Source organism: Tenrec ecaudatus, chromosome 2, assembly GCF_050624435.1.
Source record: "Tenrec ecaudatus isolate mTenEca1 chromosome 2, mTenEca1.hap1, whole genome shotgun sequence".
Lineage (NCBI taxonomy): Eukaryota > Metazoa > Chordata > Mammalia > Afrosoricida > Tenrecidae > Tenrec > Tenrec ecaudatus.
In genome coordinates this window covers 127,152,839-127,180,210 of record NC_134531.1, presented here as the reverse complement: position 1 = coordinate 127,180,210, position 27,372 = coordinate 127,152,839, and the positions used below count along the sequence as shown (strand labels likewise).

The 27,372-nt window shown below is 39.9% G+C and overlaps 1 protein-coding gene across 5 annotated transcripts in view; it reads left to right on the top strand.

Moving 5' to 3' along the window:
* CEP120 (centrosomal protein 120) overlaps nt 1-27,372 on the top strand; it is a 99,152-nt gene that overhangs the window by 49,891 nt on the left and 21,889 nt on the right. For all 5 annotated transcript variants that reach the window (XM_075541450.1, XM_075541448.1, XM_075541449.1 and 2 more), the window contains 4 exons: nt 6,242-6,331; nt 17,063-17,155; nt 18,142-18,303; nt 22,270-22,392. In XM_075541450.1, the coding sequence (XP_075397565.1) occupies nt 6,242-6,331; nt 17,063-17,155; nt 18,142-18,303; nt 22,270-22,392 (468 nt within the window). The remainder of the gene's footprint in view (nt 1-6,241; nt 6,332-17,062; nt 17,156-18,141; nt 18,304-22,269; nt 22,393-27,372) is intronic.

The following is a 27,372-nucleotide window of genomic DNA, read 5'->3' as shown; positions in this document are numbered from 1 at the left end:
CACTGTCCCTTCTAACCTTTTGAGTTGCTGTCATCACTTTGATCCCATACAGCTAATTCTTAAAGGAGTATACGCTCAAGGTTGCTGTTTTTCACTAGGTAAACTAAACTATTGTTTGCATCTAAGATGACTTCAGGAGATACTTTTGGTTGATGGTTTAAATATTATCTCAAGGAAATAGTTTTAGGTGTTCACCCATGCTCCATCACTACAACGAATTTAGAATCTCTGGGAATTTGAAATTCTGCTCTGTATTTACCCCCTTTTGTTCAGAATTCTTTGTGAAGTGTTCATTCAAAAGTTCAGTCGTGGTAGATGGGCACACTCCAGTTCATCTGATCTCATGGCAGGAGGCAATTAGTTACACATTTTATATTTTCTTCTGTTCCTCACTTTCCTTCTTCTGTTGCTTCAGCAAATAGAGACCAGTTCTTTTGCCTTGGGTGGCCCTTGAGAGCTAATAATGTTCCTAAGCACGCAACATTGAACTGAGTACAACAGAAGTAATACCTGCATTATTAGGCCATTTAGCTGGGATGCTCCATGAAACCTTGCTCCTACACCTCCAAAGCAAGGAACCAATCTCATGAGATGTGTGCTTGTGTCTAAACTGCCATAGCAGTTCTGTTGTGTTTAGCTCTTTTCTCATTGCTGTAAATATATCAACCATACATTGCCAATTAAAATTTTAAAAAATCATTTTATTGGGGCGGGGTCTTACAGTTCTTATCACAATCCATAAATAGATCCATTGTGTCAAGCACATTTGTTATGTTGCCATCATCATTTTCAAAACATTTTCTATTTAAGTCCTTGGTATTAGCTCATTTTCTCTCTTCCCCTACCCTCCCTTCTCGTGAACCCTTGATAATTTATAAATTATTATTTTCTTCATGTCTTACACCGACCACTGTCTTCCTTCACCCACCCCTCTGTTGTTTGTCCCCTGTGTGTGTGTGTGTGTGTGTGTGTGTGTGTGTGTGTGTGTGTGTGTGTGTTGATCATTGTGATCAGTTGCCCCTTTCTCGCCACCACTTTCCCCTACCTTTCTGATAATGCTCCTTGCATTAATGGTTCTGAGGGGCTTATCTGTCCAGGATTCTCTGTGTTTCCAGCTCTTATCTGTACCTGTGTACATGCTCTGGTGTAGTCAGATTTGTAAGGTAGAATTGGGGGTAATGATAGTGTGGGGGAGGAAGCATTAAAGAACTAAAGGAAATTTGTGTGTTTTATTGGTGCTATATTGAACCCTGACTGGCTTATATCTTCCTTCTGACACATCTGTGAGAGGAGGCCCATTTGCCTACCGATGGACTTTGAGTTTCCACTCAGCCCTCCCCCTCATTCATATCGATGTGATTTTTTGTTCTGAGTCTTTGATGCCTGATACGTGATCCCATTGACACCTCATGGTCACACGGGCTGGTGTGCTTCCATGTGGAACTTTTTTGCTTCTCAGCTTGATGGCCGCTCGTTTATCTTCCAGCCTTTAAGACCCGAGACAGTATGTCTTTAATATCCGGGCTTTCTTCCCTACATTTGCTTATGCACCCATTTTGTCTTCAGTGATCATGTCAAGGAAGGTGAGCATCATAGACGCCCGGGTTATTAAAACCAAGTGTTCTTGCCTTGAGGGAGTACTTGAGTAGAGGCCCAATGTCTGTCTGCTACCTTAATACTTAACATATAAATATATTCATACATAGATCTACTTCCCTATCATATATAAAAATATTTACATATGTACATGCCTGTATTTAAACCTCTGTTCCTTTCCTCACTTCTCCCTCTCCTGTGTCCCCCTGGAACCATCATTCTCATTGCTTTCCTCTCTGATTGTAAACAGTCTGTCTTTTCTACATACACATGCAAAAACAATGGTAAACAAAAAACAAAACAAAGCAAAAAAAACCCCAACAACAAAATAGAAGCCTATAAATAATTCCAGGTCTGTTTGTTGACCTTTATGAGTATTTTCCAGTTGAGTATGATGGGGTGCTATGCCCTGCCCTGAAGTTTATTTTTGGGATTCCTTGGGAACTTCATGCCTTGCTCCCCTTGCTGCTCTGTTGCATGCTTTTGGTGTTTCGCCCCTGTGTGTTGTCGTCAGATCAGGCCTAATTCCCATACTGTATCTCCAGAGTTGTCCCCCATAGTGCTATGGGTCAGTGAGGGATGTTGTGTCTCGTGGTGGGGCCGGCCCTATGGTCCTCTCTGTACATTGGCAGCCCCGAGCAGGAATAGCGTCCTTGGGGTTTGGTGGGCCAGGATGTGTTCTACTCTCTTTCTCCTCTCATCTTCATTTGCTCCTATGTGCGCTGATCAGACATGTCCCCCTCCCCCCGAGCTATAGCTTCATTGCTGTCCTCAGTAGTGCATTCTTCTGGGGTAGGATGGGAAGTCCACGCAGCTTGGATTGGGGCCGGGCAGTAGACCTCTATTGGTTCTCTGCTTCATGCCAGTATGTTGCATTCACGTCTTGGTGCACTGATTGAGGTCTGGTCCTTCCTTCACCCTCTTCTGTGGAGATGTAAACAATACCCTGCTTTTGGGTGGATTAGTCCCTCTTCCCCCAGTACCCATTTTTTGTTGTTGCTGTTTTCTTTCTCTTCACTTCCTTTTGTGTTGGCTGCCATATGTATCCCTGGATTGGGTCTGGCCACTGCCATAGTACCTGGACGTCTCCCCAGGAATGTATGCATATAGAAGCTTTACCTCTCTCCTCCTCTTGCATTTTTAAGCTTACCTCATGTACTTGAACTTTTGTGCTTGGCTTACTTCACTTAGCATAATTTCCTCCAATTCTTCCCATGTGGTGATGTGCTTCAGGCTTTCATCACTGCTCTTTAGGGATGCTTAGTATTCCATTGTATGTATGTACCATAGTTTTTTAATCCATTTGTCCGTTGATGGAATTTTAGGACTTTTTTCCAGCTCCATGTGATTGTGAACTGTGCTGTGATAATTACTGGAGCACAGATGTCTGGCCGTGGTTTGTTTCTTGCCTCTTCTGGGCATATGCCCAGTTGCGGGATGGCTGGATCATATGGTAACTCGATTTCCATCTCCTTTAGATATCGCCAGATCGATTTCCTAGTGGCTGTACATACCTACAGGTCCATAAGCAGTGGATGAGAGTTCCTATCTCCCCACAGCCCCTCCAACACTTGTTGCTTTCTGATTTTTTGAATTGGGTTATCTTTGAGATTGTTAGGTGATATCTCATAGTTGTTTTAATTCACATTTCTCTTATGGTTAATTAATGATTAGGAACATTTTCTCATATGTTTATTGTCCATTTGGATTTCTGCCCTTAAGAAACGTTTGTTCAGGTTCTTTGCTCACCTCTTCAGTGGGCAATTAGTTGGTTTTTTTTTTTCTTATTGTAAGCTAGCAGAATATTATAGATTTTAGTAATAAGGCCTTTGCTGATGTATCATAGCTAAGAATGTTTTCCTAGTCGTGGGCTCTCTTACTACTCTCTTGGTGAATTCTTTTGATGTACACAGGTGTGTCCTCAGTATGTCCCACTGGTCAGTTTGTGTCTTCTCTGTATTTTTGTCCTTCCTTGTTTCTAATAGTCTATGTATTCCCTGTGCCAAAGTTCTCAGGCTTGTTCCAATTCCCTCATTGATGGCCCTAATAGTTTGGGGTTTTACCTCAAGGTCTGTAATCCACCTTGAGTTTATTCTTGTGCATGGAGTGAGGTTAGGGTCTGTTAGGGTCTCGTCCAGCGAGACCCTCACACGGTGACCCGGAGGGGCAATGAATCTGGATGGGAAAAAGAAACAGAGACATGGGGCAAGACAAGTGCTGATCAAGCCCGTTTATTTTGCCAAAACTCTGGGTATATATTCACAACAGAGAAGGAAGTGGGAGGTACATATTCCAATGAAGCACATTGTGTAACAACCGCATACTGTACAACAACCAATCAGCCACATGTTCCTAATAAGGTACAAAGGGTGCGCAACAGTACTCAAAGACGTCTGTGGTGACGTCCGCATGCAAATCAAGGCTTACCGGGTGAACTTATCACTATGTTCCTAATATGGTATATCTGCAGTTCAATGGGTGCTCAGTTCTTTGACTAATGGCAACAAGGTCAATTATCGGAACTGCCCATGCTACAGTAGTTTGGAATGTGGGGGCGAAGTTGGGCAGGAAACAAAGCCTTGCTGTTAGAAAGCGGCCAAGTTTCTGCTATGTGTCTGAGGCCAGGGTCTTAATGGCTATCGGCTCCCAACAAGGGTGGCTTCACTTTTCTGCAGGTAGATAACCAGTTTTTTTCAGCACCACTTGTTGAAGAGGGCATCTGCTTCCCATTGGATAATTTGGGGGCCCTGATCAAAGATCAGTTACCTGTATGCAGATGATTTGATTTCTAGTTTTCAGTTCTTTTCTATTGCTCTGAGTACCTGTCATTGTACCACACTCTTTGACCACTGTGGTTGTATAATAGGTGCTGCAGTCAGATAGAGCAAGCCCTCCCACTTTGTCCTTCTTCTTGAGGAGTTCTCTGCTAATTCTGGGCTTCTTCCCTCTCCATTTGAAGTTGGTAATCAGTTTTTCCAATGCTTTGAAGAAAGATGATGGTATTTATATTGGAATAGCATTAGATTTATATAGTGCCTTGGGCAGACATTTTTACTATATTGAGTCTTCTGAGTCTTCACAAGCATGGGATATTCTTCCATTTGTGGAGGTCACTCTTGATTTCTTGTAATAGTGTTCTGTAGTTTTCCTTGTACAAATCTTCTGGTATTTTTTGTCAGGTATATCCCTGGATGCCAAATCAACTTAAAAAAAATCACTTTATTGGGGGCTCATACAACTCTTATCACAATCCATACATGCATCAATTGTGTAAAGCACATTTGTACATTCATTACCCTCATCATTCTCAAAATATTTGCTCTCAAAATATTTGCCCTTGGTATCAGCACCTCATTTTCCCCCTCCCTCTCTACTATCCCCTCCCTCCTGAACCCTTGATAAATTATACATTATTATTTTGTCATGTGTTATACTGTCCGACGCCTCCCTTCACCCACTCTTCTGTTGTCCGTCCCCTAGGGAGGAGGTTATATGTAGATCCTTGAGGTTCCCCCTTTCTACCTCACCTTCCCTCCACCCTCCGCTCTCAGCCCTGATCCTGAAGGGATCATCTGTCCTGGATTCCCTGTGTTTCCAGTTCTTATCTGTACCCGGGTCTAGCCAGAATTGTAAGGTAGAATTGGATCATGATAGTGTCGGGAAGGAAGCATTTAAGAACTAGAGGAAAGTTGTATGTTTCATCATTGCTACACTGCACACGACCCTTCTGTAAGGGGGTGTGCTGTTACCTACAGATGGGTCTTGAGTCTCCACTCTGCATTCCTCATTTACAATGATAAGATTTTTGTTCTTTGATGCCTGATACCTTATGCCTTCGACACATTGTGGTCACACAGGCTGGTGTGCTTCTTCCGTGTGGGTTTTGTTGCTTCTCAGCTTAATGGCCGCTTGTTTGCCTGCAAGCCTTTAAGATCCCAGACACTATATCTTTTGATAACGGGTAACCATCAGCTTTCTTCACCACATTTGCTTACGCACCCATTTGTCTTCAGTGATCATGTCGGGAAGGTTTGCATCATGGCCAATTCAATGTTTTCTACAAGTATTTAATTTGATACTCCAAATTCACTCCAACAAGTCAATGCCAACTCTCCTCAACGCTATAGGGAAGGGTAGAACTGCCCCTGTGAGTTTCAAGCCTGTTTGTGGGAGCAGGAAACACTGTCTTTCTTCTATGGACTGGTGGTTTCAAACTGCTGACCTTGTGGTTAGCAGCCCAATGCCTCCGGACTGCATGACCAGAGCTTACTGATAGCAGTACAGTAACGGCTGTGCAACCATACTTGTATTGTGTGGTTTTCCCATAGCTCTTACCCTTCTTTTCATGTTTGGCGGCCATTTTAATGTCTTCTTTTGTAAGCTACGAGGCTTCTTTTCACCTGAGGTCTTCAGATTTCCCGGAATGTGGCATCATCCGTTCCCAAATAAGAGAGAACTCACTTTTAACCCTCTGCTTTTCCTGAGTTATACTCATATCCCGTAGCACCTCCATTTCTTTCTAAAGGAGCAAGATGAAATGTCTGGAAGAACAAAGCCATTGTCAGTATCACTTAAGAGCTAAACAGTTTATTTGAAACAGCAGATATTTAAAATAACCGAGTTTTAATGTGACATTCTTTTGTAGCTAAAGCAGAAAGAACTGGCGCATATGCAAGCCCTTGCAGAGGAATGGAAGAAAAGGGACCGGGAAAGAGAGTCATTGGTAAAGAAAAAGGTAATATCTTATATAGAAATTGAAAGGGGGAATGAAGAACATTCACAATAGTATGGTTTTTGAATTAAATGTCTGGAAGCCTAAACAAGCTAATAATTATTGTGGTTAAATTTCAGGAAAGAGGAAATGAATAAGTCAGGGTGGTCAGAGGTTTTTCACTGTAAGCTGTTTTGTGAACCATGTAGATAAATTACCTATGCACTAATAGATAAATATGAAAAATGAATATTTTCAAGAAAAAGCAAGCTTCTGTATGATAAAATAGTGCAATCTATAAATCCATAATAACAGAAAAACTTTGAAAGAGAGAGTTAGGTTATACAATAAGCCACATCTTTTAAAAGGAAAATATTTGGAGCCCTGGTGGTTCAATGGGTAATCACTTGGCTGCTAACCAAAAATTGGTGCTTTGAGCCTGCACAGCAGTTCCACAGCAGACCAGAAAGGCCTGCCGATATGCTCCTGCACATAACTCCGCCTAGGAAACCCTATGGGCCAGTTCTTCTCTCGGCCTGAGTTTGCTCTAATTGATTCAGCAACACCCAACAGCAAGCCATGCTTAAAAAAAAATCATTTCACTGGGAGCTCATAAAAGTCTTATCACAATCAACATACATCCATTGTGTCAAGCACATTTGTACGTTTGTTGCCACCATCATTCTCAAAACATTTGCTTTCTACTTGTGCCCTTGGTATCAGCTCCTCATTTTACCCCCTCCCCTCCCTTCCCACTCATGAACCCTTGATAATTTATAAATTATTATTATTGTGTCATGTCTTACACTGTCCGACGTCTCCCTTCATCCAGGGAGGAGGTTATATGTAGATCCTTGTGACTGGTTTCCCCATTTCCACTCCACCCTCCCGGTATCGCCACTCTCAGCACTGGTGCTGAAGGGATCATTTGTCCTGGATTCCTTGTGTTTAAAGTTCCTATCTGGACCAGTGTGCATCCTCTGGTCTAGCTAGATTTATAAGGTAGACTTGGGATCATGATAGTTGCTGACTGGCTTGTCGCCTCCCCATGGCCTTTCTGTAAGAGGATGTCCAGTTGTCTACAGATGGGTCTTGGGTCCCGAGTCTGCACTCCCCCTCATTCACAATGATTTGATTTTTTTGTTCTTTGTTGCCTGATCCTTTTGACACCTCGTGACCCACAGGCTGATATGCTTCTTCTATGTGGGCTTTGTTGCTTCTGAGCTAGATGGCTGCTTGTTTGCCTTTAAGCTTTTAAGACCCCAGAAGCTGTATCTTTTGATAGCCGGGCACCAATAGCTTTCTTCACCACTTTAGCTGATGTACCCATTTGTCTTCAGTGACTGTATCGGGGTGGTGAGCACACATTGGATGACTTTTTGTTCTTTGATGTCTGATACCTGATCCCTTTGACACCTCATGATCACACAGGCTGGTATGCATCTTTTATGTGGGCTTTATCCCTTCTGAGCTAGATGGTCGCTTGTTTACCTTCAAACCTTTAAGACCCCAGATGACAAGCCACCATTAAAACAGAAAAACAAAACAAAAAAGCCCACTAAAATGATGAAAGTTATTTGCTATTATTACAGAAAGTCTATAATGCTTTATATTTTTTCCTGAAGGTGAGCCTCTATATGAATATACGTGTTTGTTTTACTTTCTCTCCTTCCTGGTTTTATAATTTCTTCTTTATCAGTGGTTTTCAGCAACATAACTGGTGTGCTTTGTGTGTGCATGGGAATGCATGTGTTCTCCTTGTGGTTGGATTTTTGTTTCCTGGGTCTGGGGTTTTATAATTTTCATAAACTTTGGCACACTTTAGGCTCTTATTTCTTCTAATTTTTTTTCTGTCCTTTTTCCTTTTCTCCCTAGATGGCAGCTTATATGTGTAGTACATCACTTGATATTGTCCCGTAGTTAGGTGTCCTTTTTTCAGAATTATTTTCTCACTGTACTTTATTGTGCATAGTTTCTTTTACTGTAACTGCATACTTCATGTTTGTTGATCTTTTTCTCTAAAGGGTCTAATTTGTTATTAATTCCATCTAGCTTTGTTTTTTTATTTTAGTTTCTTAGGTTTTTTTACTCTAGCAGTTTTACTTGGATCTATTTTTATTTTTCAAAAAAATATCTGTCACATTCTTTTTTACATGTTTCATATCCTGCATTCTTGAGTATCTAGAATATGTTTAGAATACCTTATCTGAAAATTCTCTTATCTTTGTCACCTTGGGTCTACTTCTAAGGTTCCATGGTAGTATATTGATAAAGTGTTAGACTGCTAACCATGGTGATGATGTCAAACCTACTGGTCCCTTTGTGGGAGAACTAGGCATCTGTCTGCTTCTATGAAGAAAGATTTACAATCCTGGAAGCCCAATGAAGTAGTTCTACACTGTTCTGTAGGGTCACTGTGAGTCTGAATCAACCTGCCAGCAATGGGTTGCTTACAGATTTTTCCCTGGTCCCAACACAGACCAAAATCACTTTCATTGAGTCATTTCTGACTCACAGCTTCTCTATAGGAGAGAGTATAATGGTTCCTCTGGGTTTCCAAGGCTGTACATCTTCATGGGAGCAGAAAGCCTCACCTTTTGTTTTCTGTGTCCCAGCTGGTGGTTTTGAATTGCTGGCCTTGGGGTTGCAGCCTAATGTATGTAACCCATCATAATTTTTTTTTACCTCTTTGCATGCCTGATAACTTTCTATTAAATGCCAGATATGTTAGGCAGGGTTCTCTAGGGCAAAGAAACTAGGACACTTAGGAATATGTGAGATTATCTATCTCTCTACCTATCTATAGGTTTGTATAGCAAGAAGGACTATAAAGGCTAATTAGCCCACACAGCACAGAGGGTTCAGTTCAACTCAACTTCCGCGAACAGTAAATGTACTAGAATTCTTTCAACTCCAGTGGGCTGCCGGGTCCAAGGTCAAGGAAGCAGACAGCAGAGTCCTCCCTCTGGCAATGCAAGCAAGTCTGCCTGCAGGCAGCAAACAGTAGGGTGGGTCACCAGCAGTCAGTAGGTCAGGAGCTTAGCAATGCAAGGTGATAGGATCCACCACCCTCAAGCTCAAGGGATGTGCTCACCAGCAGCATGGTGAAGCAGGTCTCAAAGGAACCTCAAGCTTTAGCGTCAGGATCCACAGGTAGGCCTGGCCCACATGTAGTGTAGCTCACAGGTTGAGGCAGAGAACTAGCTAAAGCAACAGCATGCTCCAGCATGTTCCAATCACCAGAAAGCAATAGAGGAGGAAATGGGCCTTTCAGAGCCATTTACCACTTTGCCCTACAATCGAACTGCGACCTGATTAATCCCACATGTTCATATTGGCCAGGTTGGCACAATAAACCTAACACCAGACATGGTGAATTTTGCGTTGTTGATTGCTAGATTTTTTTATATTCCTAAAAGAACATTGGGTTTCGTTCTGGTATGCAGTAAGTTGCTTGGGATGAGTTTGATTGTTTTAAGCGTAGTTAGGGTGGATCTAGGGCATCCTTTAGCCTTAGACTATGTAGCAATACTCTGATTGGAGGAAATGGGGAACAATTTCAGCCCTGTGTGAGCTCTGGGAATCACTCAGTCTACTGGTTTTTAGTAGTAACTTCTCCCTTTTCCTGTTTTTTACTCAGGCACACATAATCAGCATTCAGCTTAATATCTATGGATTTCCATTACTACCCCTCTGCATTCCTTCCTCTCCACACAGATTTTGCTGCCTCAGCCTCTCTAATCTCTGGTTTGCTCATTTCCTTTTATTTTAACCAACAGAAAATAAAACTATGGAACAGTGTACCACAATGTTTTCAGTCCCATGAAAGTTGAAAATTACTCAATTACTTATATCTGCTGCTCTGCACAAAACAATGCATGATAAACAAATGGAATGTTTCCTACTTATTATATAATGGAAGGAAGTTCGCGAAGTATTTTTTCTAGAAAATCAGTTCATTGTAAATCCTCTGGAGATACAGCTCTACTCTGACACAGAGGGGCGCCCTGAGCCACAGAAACTGGCTTCGTATTTTACTTTTTACTATTATGTCTTCAAACTAAAGATGACCACATTACTAGCTCCTCAGTTCAAAATAAACGGTGTTAGACTAGTCATGCCCTTGCCATCAATTCTAACTCATAGATACATCATATAGAGTTTCTAAGGCTTTTGGAAATCTTTACAGGAGCACACAGCCTCATCTCTTTCCTAAAGAGTGGCTGGTGGGTTTGAACCACTGACTATGATCAGTAGTCCAGTGTTTAGGACAGCACTGCCAGGGCTCCTTGTAGAGTAGATAGATTGTGTCTAGTAGTTGTTGTATTCTACCAAGTTGATTGAAAATCATAGTCTTTTGACAGGGTAGAACTGCCCCATCGGGTTTCCTAAGTGGTAATCTTTATGGGAACAGCTTGGCAGATCTTCTGTGGAGCCTCTGGTGAATTTCAAAGGCTATTCTTTTGGGTCACAGCCAAGTTGTTAATCATTGAGCCACCAGGCCTCCTTGTATCAATTTAGAACCAATTATGAGGTGTTTCAAAAGTTTGTGGAATAGGGTTAGGGTTAAAAGGAAAAAACAAGTTTGTGGAAAACTTCTGTTATCTTTTCATTTCATTTTTCATGGACTTCTTGAAGCTTTTCTTATATATTAATATTCTTAATAAATACAGTAATGTTTAACATGTGATTTGAACTTTTTTATTTGAACTTAAAAATGGTTATTGTAGTTGATTTGGTTTTTGTAAGCCATCATTTACCCTTTTTTGAGACTGTTGTGGAAGAATTTTTTTGATACTTGAAAAAGAGCCAAGTGTTTCTCTAGAGGTTCTTAAAATTAATAAAGTGATGCATCCTCCTGAGTACATAAACATTTTATGCAAATAAATGAAGCTTAGATAACCTTGAAGGAGATACCATTAGCATTTATTTGTTTCCTTTGGGATAAAAGAAAATATTTGAAATTTATGCCAAACTTTTAGTTCTAGAAATCTGTGGGTAAGTTTTTTCCCTCATTTTTTAATTAGCCTTTTATAATGGCCTAGGTGTACAAATAAGTATGCTGAGCTAATCCTTTAACTAATGAACTTGCCTTAACTAGCATGTGATTACCACAGTCTAGTCGCTGTTCTGCCCTTTGGAGCCACGGAGAGACTGTTTCCTCACCTTCCTTGTGATGTCCATCAGAGAGCTGATGGTAGCTGTTAGACAGAGAAATGTGGCTTATCAATTCTGCATCAGGAAGTGCTTCATAGACAAGATCATGCTTTCATGTTGATGAAGACTGGCAGATGTTGCCAGACAGACCCGTGGAGCATTTTAAACAGAGAAGATTGAAATGCATAGGGTAATACAGTGGTTCTCAAGCTTTCTGATGCCACGACCCTTTAATACAGTTCTTCATGGTGTAGTGACCCCCAACCATAAAATTATTTTCGTTGCTACTTAATAACTGCAATTTTGGTACTGTTATGAATCATAATATAAATATCTGATATGCAGGGTGTGTTTTCATTGTTACAAATTGAGCATATTTAAACATAATTAAATCATAGTGATTAATCACAAAACAATCTGTAATTATATACTGTGAGATTTTTATGTTTTTTCCCATGGCTTAAGTGATCCCTGTGAAAGGGTCATTCGACCCCCAAAGGGGTCACAACCCACAGGTTGAGAACTGCTGGGACCATTTTGTGTGGATTGATATGGAAAGAGGAGAGGAGAAGGTGTGTCTCAAAAAATAATGCTGAGAGGTTAATGGGTTGGAAAGTAACGCATCTTGTATTTTATTTTGAGGCATTTTACACGTGATCCTGTAAACATTTTCAGCCCAGCTAGAGTTCCTTAAGAAATAATCCTTAATGAACTCACTGTTTGGAGTTGGTGCTGACTCCTGGAGACCCTGTAGGACAGGGTAGTAGAACTGCCCCTATGGGTGTCCACAACTGTAACTGTTGCCAGGTATCGAAAACCCTGTCGTTTGCCCTTAGAGCAGCTGGTGGTTTTTAAATGGCAGCTTTGTGGCTCGCAGCCCAACTTAAAAACCACTCGGCCAGCAGGGCTCCTTTAATGCCTTCAGGCATCTTTTACTTGTAATGGACTTACTTCTTTGCATCTAGAATGCTATAGGTTTTATACCAAATGGAGAAAATCATCACTCAGGTGATGAACACAGTCTCAGAAAGATAAAAATTTGAGGAATTTTTTAATGGATATTTTTTAGATAAAGGAATAAGGTAATCAGATTTTACTTTTACACAAATATTCTGATGCAAGTCTGGAGGATGGAATAAATGAGGGTGAAATTAAAGATGGGGAGGCTAGGTTGCCATGATCTGAGCAAAAGAAAATGAAAGCTCAAACTAACAGTCCCCTTAAGGCTAAGAAATCCGGAATCGGTATTAAAGTGATGTATGATATTAAAGAAGTTCACAGTCTCAAGCCTATAGCTCTCTCTAGTTAACTAATCTACTTTCTAGGCAATTAATTCATTCCTTTTCTCTTACCAAACAACTCTCGCTCATCCTCTCAGTTTGATTTCTCCCTTTCTAAAATCATTACTGTACATGCTCGTGGGGAAGCCGAGTGCCTCGGCACCTTTGCAACGCAGTTCTTGTGGTAAAGTGAGGTGCCTGGGCTGATACTCAGGTCAGCTCATGCTCGACTATCTGTGGCACTTAGCTTCCATCATTATATTCTCCTGGTCGGGACTCTCTTCAGTGAGCTCTCCTCAGCGTTCCTACTGGGCCCTCACCTCCATCCTCCCTCTAAATGCCGACTCTCTTGACCTCCATCCTCCCTCTAAATGCCGGCTCTCTTGGCTTGCCCAAGTGCCCAGTGTAGAGGGAGTGAGTGTGGTTTCTGTCTCCACAGTCTCCTTTGATCTCATCCCTCCCTCAGCACTATATACATCATTATATATGTAGTGTACATTGTACACTATCACATAATTTCTGTGTGCTGTACATATATGGACCCTAGAGAATGGAAATTTTGAATTAAAAATATATAAACTTTTTTCTCAGCATAAGCCCCATTAAGTTCAAGAGACTTGTGTGACTGACAACAGTCATTTAGTCCATCCCTAAGAACTGAACGTCATGGGTATTTACACCAATAACTGAAGGAAAGGGGAACCCTTTAAACCTTTTTTTTCCTTTTTGAAGATTATGAAACAAATGTTACAGGTGCCAAATCAGAACTATAGGGGGGATACTTAATGGCTCCCCATGGGGACTCCCACAGACTTGCTCTTTTGGATGAGAGGAATGAGCTAGAACATGGTGACCCTTTCCCGGGAATTTCCTGCTAATCGTTTGGATACCTTTTTCAAAATGCTAGCAAACATTGTTCGTTGGCTCTCCGGGAAGTCAACAAGCAAAATACATAAGCACCCTGAAAAACTATTGTCATTACCTTTGCTTTTGACTGACTGGTCTACTTTGACTGGATCGCTTCCACCTCTTGTTAGCCATTGCTTTGATTATGCTTTGCCGTTGGCATCATACTCATAAGGTCACACTTCATCTGTTGCAAACACCGGAAGAAATGCTTCAAGATCTTGATCCTTTTTTAAATTTCCACTGACAGCTTTGTTCTTGTCTGCTGCTGAACTGGTTGTATAGTTTTGGCACACTAACTGGGCTTTTACTCAACTTTTTTCACCTGCATTTTGTACACTCAACCAGTTGAGATTTCTGTGGTGTTGAATATTGTTGTTTTTGCTAATAATTGCTGGTATTCTTTAATTTGGACACAAATAAGATCGTTTCCTCCCAAGTCTGTGTGGCTGGTCTGCTGCTGCAGCCTTCATCTGCAATGCAGGCTCATCTTTTACAATTTTTTCATTTGTGAACTGCTGGGTTTTATGGGGCATTTTTCCCATAAAATTTTCACAAAGCATCAGTGAAATTTCACCATTCTTCGACCCAAACTTCACCATAAATGTTATATTTGTTATTGCCTCAATTTTAGTAGAATTCATTTTATTCCGATAGGGATTCTTTTCAAACTAATATCTTACTCTTCTTAATGCCTCAATCTAGATCCTGTTCAGACATGTATATAATATATATATATTAAGGACTAGATGTCCCGCTTTTGGTGGGACAGTCCTGGTTTTTAACAATTTGTCCTGTGTCCCGCAGCGTTTTTTAAAAAGTCCCGATTTTTGGAAAGAATGCACAACACGCTAGGGTATACGGTTTCTGGTTGCTGTGTGGCTATTTCGCCAGGATATGAGTTTTATCAATGGTGTCCCGCTTTACCAATGTGAAAATCTGGTCACCTTTACACACACACACACACACACACACACACACACACATACACATTAGTAGAAACATGTTAATCCACGCATAATATTTATTTTCCACGAACTTTTTGAAGAGCCCTTCAGACACACGTCAACACCCCCCCACACACACACACACACGTCTGTCTATCCCCAACATCTTCCTTGAACTTTGGTCTTGACTCTTTAGCTTCTAGCTTTACCCTGCCAATTAACTGTTTAATACACCTCTCCATCGTAGCTTATTCTAAAACCAGACTCTTTATACCCATACTTTCTAAATTTCCTCCTATTGATTTCTCATTTGTTTAGACTACAAGCTAAGTCATCTTTTGTTTCCTATCGTATTCCACCAAATCTTGTTTTCTAACCACAATATCAAAAGTATAAGATGTCCTGTAAACAAATCAGGCTCTACTTCCTCCATTGCTGCTTCCCTACTTTAAACCATGATCTCACTCTACAGTTGTTACAGTTAACTTCTAAACGTGATCTCCTTTCTTACATTCCTGGTCCCTGTAGCTTATTATGTCCGTACCAGCTAACAATGAAGTTAAAAAGAAATATTTAGGTTAGAATATGTCAATGTACTCCCTTGCCCTAAGTCTGTCATAATGCTCCTCCCTCTTAGATTAAAACCCAAAGTTCTTCTCAGGACCTGTAGGACTTTACATGATGTATTTCTGGGCTTCCTCTCTGATCTCGTCCTCTGTTAGCACTCCGGTCTCTGTTCGTGCCAACCGCACTCACTGACACTCACCGCCTTAGAGAGCAGTTCCTGAAGCATGCTAAGTCCGACTTCTTCAGGAACACTGCCGCCAGTGTTGTAATTTAAATAATGCCCGTGTAGCCTTCTGTGACCATCGTATCAAAATTAGTGCTTTCCTGCCCTCTCCCCCAGTTACCGTCTCCTTTACTGCTCATTATATCGTTTACATACTTCCTTATAGTCTTGCTTCCCTCATTATATAGGTTCTATAAACATGCTCCATAGACTGTGCAAACTAGTTATAAATATTTTCTGAAGAGGAGTTTGGTTTCAGTTTGTTTATTTGTTTACATTGCGGAGTTGGTGATGTATTTAGGAGAACATGTTCAGCAGATATTTGACTATACAGGTCTAAAACTTTGGAAACAGGTTGGACCTTTCAGTACATCCAAAGTCTAGGATAGATGATTCTAGAGGCAGATGAGATGAGATGAGGACAATGTGACAACTCTGGAGGCACAGAGGTTTTGGTTGCCAGAGGAACAACTTAGGACCTTTAACTGTTCATGGGGTTTTATAAGTGTTGCATTCAGAAATGAATACATTTTTATTAGTGATTTGCATAAGGATAGAAGGGATGCATATTAGCAGGTTTTCATATGAACTAAAAGTAGGAGGCAGATTTAACCAAATCAATATGCAAAATGATGCTGATAAGTTGGTATGCTGGGCTTAAATCACCAGGATGAAATTTAGCAAGGGTAACAGTTTGTTGACTAATTTAACAAATTGTACAAGGAGATTATGACAGTCATTTGGACAAATACACAAGGGCAGAGTTGTGCCAGCTTTAAAAACAAATACAAATGCCTTAGGAGGTTTTGTTTGTTTAGCTTTGCTGTTTAAGCTTTAACAAAAAGTATGACTAGACTTCCAAAATAGCAAAGGACATTTTGGGCTAATAGACACGTGGTATGCTAGTTTTGGGCAGTACATGTTCTTTGGTCTCTGAAGTAGTAAGATTACAGCTAGGTACCTTCTTTTTAAAAAGATTTAGTATAGAATCCAGATTCTAGATTAATCCAAGACCTTCAAGGATGTGGAAACTATAATGGATGAATAATCTTTCAAGAAACGAGATTTTCCAGGCTCAAAGATGAAGAGATAAATCAGTTGTTTTTTTATTGTTATTTGTTTTTTTGTTGAGCTAGGATAAAGGATGGCCTTTTAAGAGCAACAAACCTAGATGTACTGACAGTAGGAAAGGTGTGAGCTGGAGGCTAGTTGGTGAGGAGGGTAGGCAAGCTGGTATAGAAAGTCCTAGAAAAAGTGTTAAGTTTGAATGGCAAGGTTTTTGTTTCTAGTTCAGGCTGCGCAGCAAGTAGACCTCTTACTACTGAAGGAGGGCTCTGACCCAGAAATAGAGGCGCAGTGGGGTTTTGTTCTTGTTAGGTGCTGTCGAGTCAGTGGTGATTCATAGTGACCAAATGTACAACAGAATGAAACACCCCCCCACTCCCATTTGTTCTTCTGGTTAAGCTCAGTGTTGCAGCCACTGTGTAAAACGAGATTTTCCTCGTTTTTGCCACCCTTGTCCTTTAGAGAGGACAACTGGCAGCCCTGAAGAGGGGGATGTAATTCACCATTGCCTTACCCTCAGATCCTCTGTTTCAGGGACACTGCTTTTGATTTTGTGTATGTTTTGACTTTGGGGGAAAGGTAAGTTAACTTATCTTTGACTATGTTTCAGGTGGCTGAATATACTATTTTAGAAGGAAAACTTCAAAAAACCCTAATTGATCTTGAGAAGAGAGAGCAGCAACTTTCCAGTGCAGAATCAGAGGTACTTCCTATACCATTTATCTCTTTATTTGGAGGGTCTAATAAGTCCAAAGCAGCCCTGATAGTGCAGTGGGTTATGCATTGGGCTGCTAAATGCAAGGCCAGCAGTTTGAAATTGTGTGCTGCTTATTTATTTTCCATTATACTTCTGTAAAATTATTTCACAGAAATTGCCTTTTAGACAATTTGGAGAAAACTGCTCTTCATCTGTGCACAGCATGTTTACTTATGTTAGAATATGAAGAACAGATAGAAAAAGTGTGTGTTTATTTGGCTTGGCCTCCTTTTCAATGGAGCAATTTTTTGTTAACTTGCCCATTGTGTGGCATTGACTCCACGGCCTAAAATCATTATAGTGCTTTAAAGGAGAAGGGAATTTCCTCCATTGTCATCCAGGTGTGATCAGATGCCAAGTCAGGTGAGAACTTCACATCTGTTCTATGCCTAGTTAGCATTCTTATTAGGTCTTATTGAATTTTAAAACTCTTATAAAGGACATTTCAAAATAATTAGCATTTCTTCCAAATTAATTTTATATGCCTCATCCTCATTCAAAAGGTACTTAGAATGTTCTTGGTAAGTCACCCTAACCATGTCTTTGCAACTTATAAATTTAGATGTTTAAAATTAAATATTTATAAAATAATTTTGGCCTAATACTAAAACTCTTGTTACCTTCTATGTTTTTAGGTAGAGAGTAAGGAGTTTCTGAAAGCGAAGAAGAAATTTGGGCATATAAGCTTATGTAATTTAAAGTGTTTAAGGCCCTTTCATCTGAGTTTATATGGCTTTGTAGTTATACTTTGTATATTTGTATTAAATAATCGTTGAATATGTGTAATTTCACTGTACTTAACATCAAGTATAACTGAAAAGGAATCTGAAAACGATTTTGTGAATATTCTGAACATCTAACGATAATAAAATAATTGGACAGTGTAACTCAGCTGGTAATAGGCCAGTTTATTAATATGCATTTCTTTTAAGCTTCAAAGAGACAAAAAGGAACTGCAGTCAGAACGTGAAAGGAACCTCCAAGAACTTCAGGACTCTATCCGCAGGGCCAAAGAAGACTGTGTGCACCAAGTCGAACTAGAGAGATTGAAGGTCAAGCAGCTAGAGGAGGACAGACACCGACTGCAACAGAAGGTTGGACAGTGTCTGCCATCTTTTTGCCTCCATAGTTTATTTGCACTCAAGAAAAAGAGCTCACTAAAAATTGCTAAAAATCAGAGATTTGGACTACTGATCAGAATTATTGTACTGAGATTCAATTATACTTTCTTTCAGATTCCCCCCTCCCCCCAAGTCAATAGCAACAGACTATATTGGAATAAATTTTTATGACATTATATTTCAGGTGACTCCCAACTTAAAATCATCTTTCCATGCTTCACTGAATCAAATTCTGTAATGAATCAAATTTTATAAGAAAATTCTCTGTGCTGCTCCTCATTTCCTCATCTCACATCCACTCCTCAACCTACCTCACTTCACTTTCTGTCCCATCACTCTATCCAGCTGGCTATCCTGAAAGCCACCCGTGACTGAGGCCGTTTCCCTTTCTCCCCTTGGCAGCATTAGCACTGTTGCCGTTGCTTCTGTATCGTAGATACTGCCCTTGTTTCCCTCTGCTGCTCTGGCCACCGCTCAGGCTCTTCTGTAGGCTCCTTTATTCTGCCAGCAAATGTTGGGATTTTGTTCCGCTCAGAACTTATTTCTGAGAAATGGCGTAGGGGCTACGGCATCTGACTTCTGCTGGCCACGGAAGAGATAAAGAGTATACAACTCAGTATCTTCCCAAGGACGATTCCTATGGGGTAGCAGTCAGACATGCCTTCAACCCTCCCTTCTTCTTTATCCTATGTTGACACCAACCATCCCCCTCAAAGCACTGAAGTTCGCTACTGAGTTTCATAATCCCTTGCAATGGCCTCTCAGAACTCAGGCAGTACTCACCATCATGAGCTCTTTAGGGGAGTTAATGGGTTGCAAAATTTTAAGGATACAGTTGTGTAGGCTTATTCTCAACTCTGCTAACAGGCATGTCTCTCACTGATCCTTGGTCTCAGCCATATGATCCCTTGGCTTATTCCCTGTTAGGGCAAGTGTCACAAAGCTCCTTTAGCTCTCGTAAATGCCCAAAGGACATTCCACTCTGCAAGCCACTGCTCCTTGGCTCACAGCGTAGGCACTGCTGCTCTGCCCTTCTCCAGTCCAGGATCCATTGTGCTTCCTTCCTGATGCTTCTTACTTAGTGCTTGTGGATTCTCTGTGCTTATATCTGAGATGGCTCACTTTATACCCAGAGGAATGGCAGTAACTCAGCAGTCCCCTTCTGAGAGCCCTCTATACATTATTTGCATGTTTCCATCCAGCCATTGGATGTAGGTACAAAGATAATGGATAGGAGAGCCATGTCAAGTAGTTCAACTTCACCACATGTACTAAACAATTTTGCCCATGTCCTTATCTTCAGAACTAATCTGCACATCTGTGATGCACGCATTATATCCCAGACCTTTCCTTTGAACTCTAGACCTCAGTTGCCTTTTTGGTATTTCTAAATGATGGCTTAAAATCATCCTAAACCCGGCATGCCATACTGTCTTCTGCATTTTATTGTTCCTATCGTGGCATCTCACTGAAGATATGAAAGATAAGGTTTTAGAAGTGGGCAAATGTAATTAAGTTCATCAGCAATGCTTCTCTTTCCACTTAATCACATTCATCCTTCTAGGGGAAAAGTCCTTAAAATGCATTGCATAAGTGACACTGTTGAAAAGCATATGATGTCAAGACTTCATCCCGATTAAAATGATTAGCTTATATCTATGTAGGAGAAATCTGGACACTGATATTTTGTAAAAATTACTCAGGGTATCTCTCTGGGTTTGAACCCCTGGTCTAAAGCATAACCTAAAAGCAACGTGGAAAACTGCGTTGGGAACTGTTTACCTGGGGAAGTTCTTGGAATGTCCAGGTTGCAAATGCCCATGATTGTCTTGTGTCCTTCGAGAACATCTGTTAAGATTGCTGTCATCTTCTGAGCTGACCTTTCGGCCTCAAATATAACTGGCCCTGCAGATCCCCTTGGAAACCGCTGCTTTGATTGGACTTTGCTATCTGGGGTGTTTTGGCAGATGCAAAACGCATACCTGGTTGTGATACAGTCCATAATATTGTCTCCAGTAGCTCTGATCTTGCTTAGTAGGCTGATAGATCAGTTCTGTAGATAGTTGTTCTTCAAGCAGTGATTTTGCTTTGGCACAAAGAATATCTTTTATTTGATCATTTGAGAGAAAGACAAGTGAGTCTGTTACTGAGAGAACTTCTCTCCAGCCTCTCACTAATCACATAGACACGTTTAGCTCTATTTTCCTTGGAATACAACTCTGCATGTGTGAATTGGAGCTCCACTAGCAGTACTCATATAGGAACCCTTTATAGATTGTTGCTTTAAACCAGGTGATGAGAACTATACACACAATTCCAACTAGGAGAATGACAGACATACTAACGTAGGACTGAGACGGATAAAGTGTCTGTAGTCAGATATGTCCAGTAGTTACTAAAAGACAAACCATACTTACTGCCGTCAAGCCGATTCTGACTCTCATGGACCCTGTGGGACAGGGTTTCCGAGACTGCAACTCTGCAGAGGAGTAGAGAGCCTCGTGTGTCTGCCTTGCGAGTGGCTGATGGTTCCAAACAACTGAGCTTTCCACTGAGCAGCACACAGTACCACTCTGGCTCCTTGACTAAGGTACTGGAGCTCAAAAATCACTGTGGTTTCCCAGCTAGCAAGGAAAAGAGCCCACCAGGCCGGAGTTTACTTGCTCTACAACCTGGTGCACAAATCATTTGTATTAATGTCCTGAGTAATGGAGGATAGTAGATGCAATATTAAATTTGTTGCTTTTTCTTAAAAACAGGCAAGTTAGTGAGATACTTCAAGATTTTTAAAACTTTTAAAACAAAAAATTGAATTTTAACAGTAGTAAACATAAATCATGTAAAAAATGTTTAATGTATAGAGCACCTCATTACCTTACGATGCTAGATTAAATTCTCATCAGAATTGTTTGCATGTTGGCATGAAACAATATGCTTATTAACAATTTGCAGTTCTCTTTTTGCCACAGATTTTGACAGTACTCAAATTTGGTTAATTCTGATGTCTTAGGAAAGTGATAATTAGTTTAATGATGAACTTAAACACAAAAACAAAAACCTCACGGCCGTCTAGTCTTTGCTTACTCATAGTGACCCCATACAGGGGAGATGGTGCTCTGTGAGTTTCTGAGACGAATTCTTTACCCCGTCTTTCCCCCGAGGAGCCACTGGTGGCTGTACACTGCTGCCCCTACTGCGAGCAGCCTGGGCTCCTCATGATGGGAAATTACGTCGGTGTATTAGTTAAGATGTTTTAAGAACGCGTCTTAAATAGTGCTCATTTGCCAGACAAAAATTCTGATTTAAGAGAACATCATTATGCCCGCATTTTAGAAAGAAAAATCTACAATGCTTCTAAGGAAAATTGTAGACTATTTAGTGTAGGCAGCCTTTCTCCTTTTTTTTCTTTGTCTTTCTTTCTGTATGTTTTTATTAATACATATCCTACTATCTAGTTATTTGACATTGCCTCAATTATTTTGCCTTTGACCCTCAATTTTCCTATATACAAATATGAAGATACTGGACCAAATCACAGTATTTGAATCTATGACATTTATACAGTATCAAATTATAAGAATAATTGCATTATAATTATTTTTATAGATGACAAACAAGTTGACATATCTGTAATGCTCAGTCTTCTCTTAGAATGTGACATCTTCAAAAATGTAAAGACAAGATCAGTATTTCTCTATGGTTTTTCCAGCTAAAGTGTAACAAAAACATTTTCATAATACTAGTAATTAAATGTTTTACCAGTAAAAATGCTTTGTATATTGTTAATAAACTGAACCCCCCCATTTTCTGATGTGAACATATTTTAGAATGAAAGGCAGTGGAATTAATATCTGTAACATTAAACTTGCCCTTTTTGTTTAAAAAAACCAAAAAGTATTTATACGACTATAAATGCTACTATTTTTCTTTTAAATGCAGCTTAATGAAGCTGAAAATAAGTATAAGAATTTGGAAAAAGAGTTCCAACATTTCAAGGACCAGCAGAGCAACAAACCAGAAATGCGTCTCCAGTCTGAAATAAGTCTTCTCACCTTGGAAAAGGTACCATGTCTTTTTGCGACTGCTCAACTATTCCCGGTGATCAGTTTAAAAATCAATAAATAATGTTTGTATCCAAAATGCAATAATGTTCCAATATAGACTGATATGAAAGAAGAACGTTAAACAATTCAAGTCACTCGGCATTGTCAGCACTTAAGTGCCTTGGCTTATATTAGATATAAACACCAAAGACTGTGGTTGTTAAGTTGATGCCAATTCATACTGACCTTATAGGACAGGCTGGAACAGCCCCATCGATTTCCTAGAACTATAATTCCTAAGTAATCCGATGATTTCGCCTGCAGAACTAACTACTTGGGAGCTCCCAACTGCTGACCTCTCAGTAAAAAGCCCAATGTTTAAGCATCTGGGCTTCACATCATTATTGCTTACACTAATTAAACAAGTTCTTATTTGCAAGCAACAGAAACTAATTAAGGAATTCATAAAACAATCAGGAAAGCTGAAGAACTACCATATATACTTATATATAAGCCAAGTTTTTCAGCACAAAAATGTGCTGAAAAACTGGGGTTCAGCTTATACACAGGTCAGTGGTACCCCAGTGAGGTGTAATGCCCGTTATCTCGCAGGTGATTGCGCTAACACTGCAGGGCTGTGAATATTTGTTTACTCACATCTTACCAATCAGAGCCGTCCTATGACGTATATCTTTGAATAAGCCTTTTCAAGACCGTGTGCAAAGGCTGTGGCATGAATGGATGTCATCTGGTCAAGCCCGACTAACAAAAGGAGGAAATCTCATGAAGCCAGACATAGAGTTAATAGCAAAGTGGGTTTGAGATGCATGGGAAGACATTCCAGAAGACATGGTGCGACGTGCCTTCCAGAAATGTAGTATTAGTAATGCTGTGGATGGCAGGGAAGACTGCGCTTTGTATGAAAGTGACAGCAGTGATGGTGATGATGGCGATCTCAGTGAGGACAAGCGTCTATGACGACCTCACACCAGCTGAAGCTCTTCACTGGGATATGGATGATGATGAGGAATCCAGTTTTGAAGGATTTTAACTCTTTACATTTTAGCTTGGTTGCTGATTGAGCTCGGGGAATAGTACTCTTAAGGGATCATTGTTGATACCTTATTGTTTTTGTTGAACCTATTTTCCACTTAGTGTGCTGGTTTACTAATGTTAAATGACTTGTCCTTTTATTTATGTTTTTATTTAAAATAAATATTTAAATACATTATCCCACGGATGTCTCAATTTCTAGTACTTTTATTTTTATTTGTTTTGATTGTTGAAACTCACCAATAGCTTCTGCATTTTCCACCCTAGGCTTATACTCAAGTCAGTCAGTTTTTCTGGTTTCCCAGGTAATAATTAGGTGCCTCGGCTTATACTCGAGTCGGCTTATATTCGAGTATATACGGTAGTTTCAGAAAATAGGCAGCAACTAGAGAAGGAAGCAATATAGAACCAGAAAATAGTCTGCCTGAAAACCATCTAGCTAGGATGTTGGTGTTGTGCCCTGTCTTTGGATAGTGTGTCCTTTAATTCTGGTGTCAGGCGATGGAACTCATAGTGCTGCTGTATTCATGGTGAATGTCTTCACTCTCGCTATCCTCAATCTCTGTGTCCTCTAGATTTAGAAGTGGAAGTAAAGTTAAGGGCTTGAATATGGAAATGATTTATAAGTATAATGAAAGCCTTATAATTATAATATCCTAGAGAGACCAGTATTTAGAATATTTAGCATCTGATTTATTAAATGGGTCAGGAAAAGGTCAAAGGACCCAAAAGATCATTGTCCCTGAGGGTGAGTCAAATAGAGGGTTTAAGTTTGAGGGAGGAACTAGGGTTTTAAGGTCTTGGAAAAGGTTTGGCTATGTGATAGGAGATTAGAGGTTGCTGAAATATAAAGTCAGAACTAAACCCACTGCTAATGCTATCAAGTTGATTCCAAGTTATCATAAGGTTATAGAGGGTTTCTCAAACTATAACTCTTAAGCCTCATCTCTCTCCTGTGGAGCAGCTGATGGGTTTGAACCTCTGACCTTGAAGTTAGCAGTCCGATGTTCTGCAGTAGCACCAAAGCTCCTTATTGAACATGTTAAGAACCGTAAATATAGGGCATTCTGTGAAATGAGCTAAATAATGGGGGAATAGTCACATATCCCTAGCACTAACAGTGTAAATGGGAGTATGTTAAGAGTGGTCTTTGCAGACAACGTGTCTGAACTTGGGTCGATCCACTGTGGGGCATAGGAGTGACAGATTTGTTAGTAGATCCACTTCATTCAGAGCAGCTCTGTGTTCATTGGTCTAAGTTTCAAATTATTCACCCCATCCTGGACTTTGTAGAAATAAACATTTGTTTTCAGTGGAAACAGTATGCCCTTTGCTGCTTAAAATTTTTGATGATTCATTCAGCAGGAGTTTGCAGGTGGCGAGTATGTTGTGTGTGCATGTCTTCTTTTGCACAAACCAGTTTGGGCATGGTTATCTACTGTCAATCACTCTGTCAACTATTTATCGAGTGCCCTCTATGTTCCTAAGACAAGCAGCTTCTCATTTTAGAGGAGCGAGTAAACAAATCCATGAGGAAGCCGGTTTTTACTTGTGCTTAGTGTCATGAAATGGGAGCCTTGGTGATGCAGAGGTTAAGGGGAAGGGCTCACCTGCAGTGGACCCGTGTCCTGCTCCCTGGGAGAAGCAGATGGCACTCTGCTTCCAGAAGGATTTGCAGTCCTGGAAACCCTATGAGGCAGTAGTTCTAACCTGTTTTCAAGGGTCAGTGAGTAGTCATTGGCTTAACAGTAGGCTTTTGGAATTTTTGGTAAGCTATGGCAAGAAGTTTAGGCTTTATGCTTGGAGTTGCAGTATGACCATAGTTAACAGCAGGGCCTTTGGAGTCAGAGCATCTTGATTCAAATCCTGGCTGGTCCACTCAGAATCTAGGTCACCTTGACCAAATTACTTTTACTTCTCTGCTCCTATTTCTGAATCTTCTCAATGAGGATAAATAAAGGCTGGTAAAATGACCAAATGAGTTTATGTTTGTAAAGTGCTTATTTAGCACAAACCTGGGGCATTATAAGCATAACATAGATGTTAAATAAAATAGAGTTTAAATAAGTCGTGGAATACAATTAGAGGGTTTTGAACATCATTCACTTAGTATGTAGAAAGTCTGTTCTGGAGGACCTGACTGAAAGCTGTGTCCATCTTCCCACCTAACTAAACACCCCTTTCTTGAAGATCATAGAGCAGCATGTTTCCATGTCTTTAGTTCCAAGACCCCTTTATTTTTGCAGCCTGTCAACTGTCCAGTTACCTTGGGTTCCCTTCCTTACCGCTTTATCTACTGAATCACAGCATCTTACTGATCTTACTTAATGCATATTTGGATTGTCTAGTCAGGATTTTTTTTTTAGCCAATTTTCAGTTTTCTCCCAGTGTACTTATGTCCAGTGTGATGTTTCTCACCCTTCCTTTATTAAAACCAATTCTGAAAGTATATCTGTGTTTCTAAGTATGACTCTGCAGTACCTACTAGAAATATTTGAAGTACTCTTTAGACTATCTCATCTGTGAAATAGTATTTAATTTTACTTGGGGGAAAATAGACCAGATACCAAAATTATAACAGAAGCATTAGCTCATTCATCTCCAAAGATAATAAATTTTAAGCGATTTTTAGAATTTCTTCTAAAATAATAAAAGTCTTTAATCAAATGTCATACTGAAAGGCATGTGTAATTCAGCTGCCTCAATACTAGACCTAATGAATTCATCCAACATGTTTAAGTGCCGGGTATAACAAAGTTTCTCAGATTTCTTAAGAAACTCTTTGTAAATCTTCTTGAAGCCAGAAGAGGGCAGAATATTATTTTGTAAGTGGTAATAAATAAAAGCTCTGAAAGAAAGACTTAAGTTAAAAAAAATATCTGATGTACTGTAGAATTTCTGGTTTTGAGAACTTTATTTGTAATACCCATATTCTGAGGGATAACAGAAGTATTTCCATTTTCAGTAAAACAGCCTAAAAGTAAATTATCATTAAGATACCATTTATTGAGTATATTTTTTATTATGTAAGATGTGAATAACTGATTATGATTACTTTTATTTCAAGACGTCTTTTTTTAAAACATTTTATTAGGGGCTCATACAACTCTTATCACAGTCCATATTATATGGCTTGAAAAAATTAAAATAAAAAATGAATTATGGGGGAAGCATTATAATTTAGTGAGCATACAGAGTTTGAAAGGGCTGATAATAGAATTTCAAAAAATGGAAATTTTAAATAAAAAAATGAATCCATTAAAGAACATTTGGAAATTATCAACCCTGTTTTGGGGGAATGGGAAAGACGAGGGAAGAGAAAAGCACGTTATCTTTTGGGGCTCTCACACTTAGTTTGTAATGAGAGATGTGACTCAGCAACAAACAAGCATCTATCCTGAAGTACCAAGGTATGTGATAGAAAGTCCTTTGCAATTAAGTCAAAGAGGAGAAATCGTTTGGTGTTCAGAATATAATAGTTTTAAGACAGCTTCATGTAGAGGTAGAATTAGGCAAAATTTACCTTTAAGGTGTAGGTAATCAGAGAAGAAAACATGACAGGTTCAGGAATCAATTGGGTAAGGAAGGAGTCTCGTGGCGCTTAGGGACGCACGCCTGGTTGAAGTAGACTGTTTCTTGCAGACTGGAAGGAAATGAAATTGTAGAGTGCCTGGAAACCTAGGCAGGAAGGTGGGTTCCATATTGTAGCCAGCTAGTAGCCATAGTGGATTGTTGAGCAGAGAGAATTCTCCTCATCTTCTCTGCATATGTACGCTTTGAGATGGGAGGAGGAAATTTGAGGTTGGCGAGACAAGAGAACTTTTTATAGTTAAGGTGAGATGAGAGATGAGCCCAGGCTAATTAAGTGCTGGTAGGAATATAAAGGAATAAAGTTGAGAAATTTTTTAAGGAAGAAAATCTAGGTTGTTGTTTTGTGTGTGTGTGT